Source organism: Penaeus japonicus, unplaced genomic scaffold, assembly GCF_977035675.1.
Source record: "Penaeus japonicus unplaced genomic scaffold, GWHDUDI00000001_assembly GWHDUDI00000015, whole genome shotgun sequence".
Lineage (NCBI taxonomy): Eukaryota > Metazoa > Arthropoda > Malacostraca > Decapoda > Penaeidae > Penaeus > Penaeus japonicus.
The window spans coordinates 26775847-26778346 of NW_028234417.1; the positions used below are offsets into that span (position 1 = coordinate 26775847).

At 42.3% G+C, this 2500-nt stretch overlaps 1 protein-coding gene across 1 annotated transcript in view; it reads left to right on the forward strand.

The window, feature by feature from the left end:
• LOC122261137 (uncharacterized) overlaps window positions 1–2500 on the forward strand; it is a 39397-nt gene that overhangs the window by 35534 nt on the left and 1363 nt on the right. The window contains exon 12 of the mRNA XM_043028661.2: window positions 2391–2500. This exon is cut by the window's right edge and continues 1363 nt beyond it. Coding sequence (XP_042884595.2) covers window positions 2391–2500 — 110 coding nt within the window. The remainder of the gene's footprint in view (window positions 1–2390) is intronic.

The following is a 2500-nucleotide window of genomic DNA, read 5'->3' on the forward strand; positions in this document are numbered from 1 at the left end:
GATAAAAAGAACAATTGGTCTCATGGTTACGGGTCTAGTACGAGCAAGCTTCAAATCAGTCAGTTAAGGTACAACCTAAGAAATTAAACACCGAGAGAAAAACACATAATCTGTGACGTTTCCATGTATGACAGACAACCTTTCAGGAAGTTATACTAGTCACTATATATATACATATACATACATACATACATACATATATATATATATATATATATATATATATATATATATATATATATATATATGTATAATTCTCTCTCTCTCTTTCTCTCTCTTTCTCTCTCTCTCTCTCTCTCTCTCTCTCTCTCTCTCCCTCTCCCTCTCCATCCTTCTCATTCTCTCTATTTTTTTCAATTCCCTTTTCTTTTCCTATCTCTCTCGGTCTCCCTCTAACCCCACTCTATTTATTTCTCTCTTCCTCTCCCTATCCCTCTCAATCTCTCTCTCTCAACCCCTTCTCTCTTTCTCTCTCTCAACCTCTTCTCTCTCTCTCAACCCCTTCTCTCTCTCTCTCTCTCTCTCACTCTCTCTCTGTGTTTCTTTCTCTTTTACTCCCACGTTTTCTCCTTCTTGATCTTACCGAAGAAAGGAGAATGAAGGAATAGGCTTACTCGACCCGATATGTATTGTGTTAACGCTCTTATGGTGCTATTGTTATGGTGATACGAATGAGGATGAGGATAATGATAAAACAAAAATGATTACTAGACTAGTGGCAATATCAAAGATCATAATGGTGCTGGCTATATGGATAAGGGTAATAATGGTTATAGTGATGATGGTGATGCTAAAAATGATGATGATAATGAAGATGACAATGATGTTGATGATGATAATGAAGATGACAATGATGTTGATGATGATAATGATAATAATGATAACAGTAGTTAAAATGATAATAATAGTGATGATAATGATAAAAATGATAATAACAATAGATTATGGTAGAGCTGATAATGCTAAAAATGGCACTAATAAGAGTGATGGTAATTATAATAATTTGGTAATGGTATCAATAATTAAAATTTAGATATGATACTGATTATAACAGCATCGCCATTAATTGCAACCACATTACTATCAATAATCATGATTATAAATTAGTTAACAAAATTCTATATTGATAGTTGCACTGTCTCTCACACTGTCTCTCCTTTACCTTTCCCTATATTGACTGTTAGTATGGGAACACAGGCAACCTAGGATAACTTTCCCCGCCCTAAGGCATCCGGGTTACCAGATGCAAACTGCAGCAGAACTGTGAAGCAGGGAATCTCAGGTCATGAGAGAATATCTGCTACCCAATATTGAATTAATATAATAAAGCTTAATTCATATCAACAAGTGGCTTCTATCATTTCCATCTCTCTCTCTTTCTCTCTTTTCTCTCACCCTCCCCCTCTCTCTTCACTCAAAGAGACCCGTGGTCATCTCTCTCTCTCTCTCTCTCTCTCTCTCTCTTCACTCAAAGAGACCCGTGGTCATCTCTCTCTCTCTCTCTTCACTCAAAGAGACCCATGGCCATCTCTCTCTCTCTCTCTTCACTCAAAGAGACCCATGGCCATCTCTCTCTCTCTCTTCACTCAAAGAGACCCATGGCCATCTCTCTCTCTCTCTTCACTCAAAGAGACCCATGGCCATCTCTCTCTCTCTCTCTCTTCACTCAAAGAGACCCATGGCCATCTCTCTCTCTCTCTCTTCACTCAAAGAGACCCATCTCTCACTCACAGAGACCCATGGCCATCTCTCTCTCTCTCTCTCTCTTCACTCAAAGAGACCCATGGCCATCTCTCTCTCTCTCTCTCTTCACTCAAAGAGACCCATGGCCATCTCTCTCTCTCTCTCTTCACTCAAAGAGACCCATGGCCATCTCTCCCTCTCTCTCTCTTCACTCAAAGAGACCCATGGCCATCTCTCTCTCTCTCTCTCTTCACTCAAAGAGACCCATGGCCATCTCTCTCTCTCTCTCTTCACTCAAAGAGACCCATGGCCATCTCTCTCTCTCTCTTCACTCAAAGAGACCCATGGCCATCTCTCTCTCTCTCTCTTCACTCAAAGAGACCCATGGCCATCTCTCTCTCTCTCTCTCTCTTCACTCAAAGAGACCCATCTCTCTCTCTCTCTCTCTTCACTCAAAGAGACCCATGGCCATCTCTCTCTCTCTCTCTTCACTCAAAGAGACCCATGACCATCTCTCTCTCTCTCTCTCTTCACTCAAAGAGACCCATGGCCATCTCTCTCTCTCTCTCTCTTCACTCAAAGAGACCCATGGCCATCTCTCTCTCTCTCTCTCTCTCTTCACTCAAAGAGACCCATGGCCATCTCTCTCTCTCTCTCTTCACTCAAAGAGACCCATGGCCATCTCTCCCTCTCTCTCTCCCCCTCAGGCAAGAGCTCCGTCATGTCCGACATGTACATCCTCATCAACAACGGCGCTCCGCTCAACACGCAGGACAACCGCGGTCTGACGCCCCTCCACCTGGCCTCTCGCCTCGGC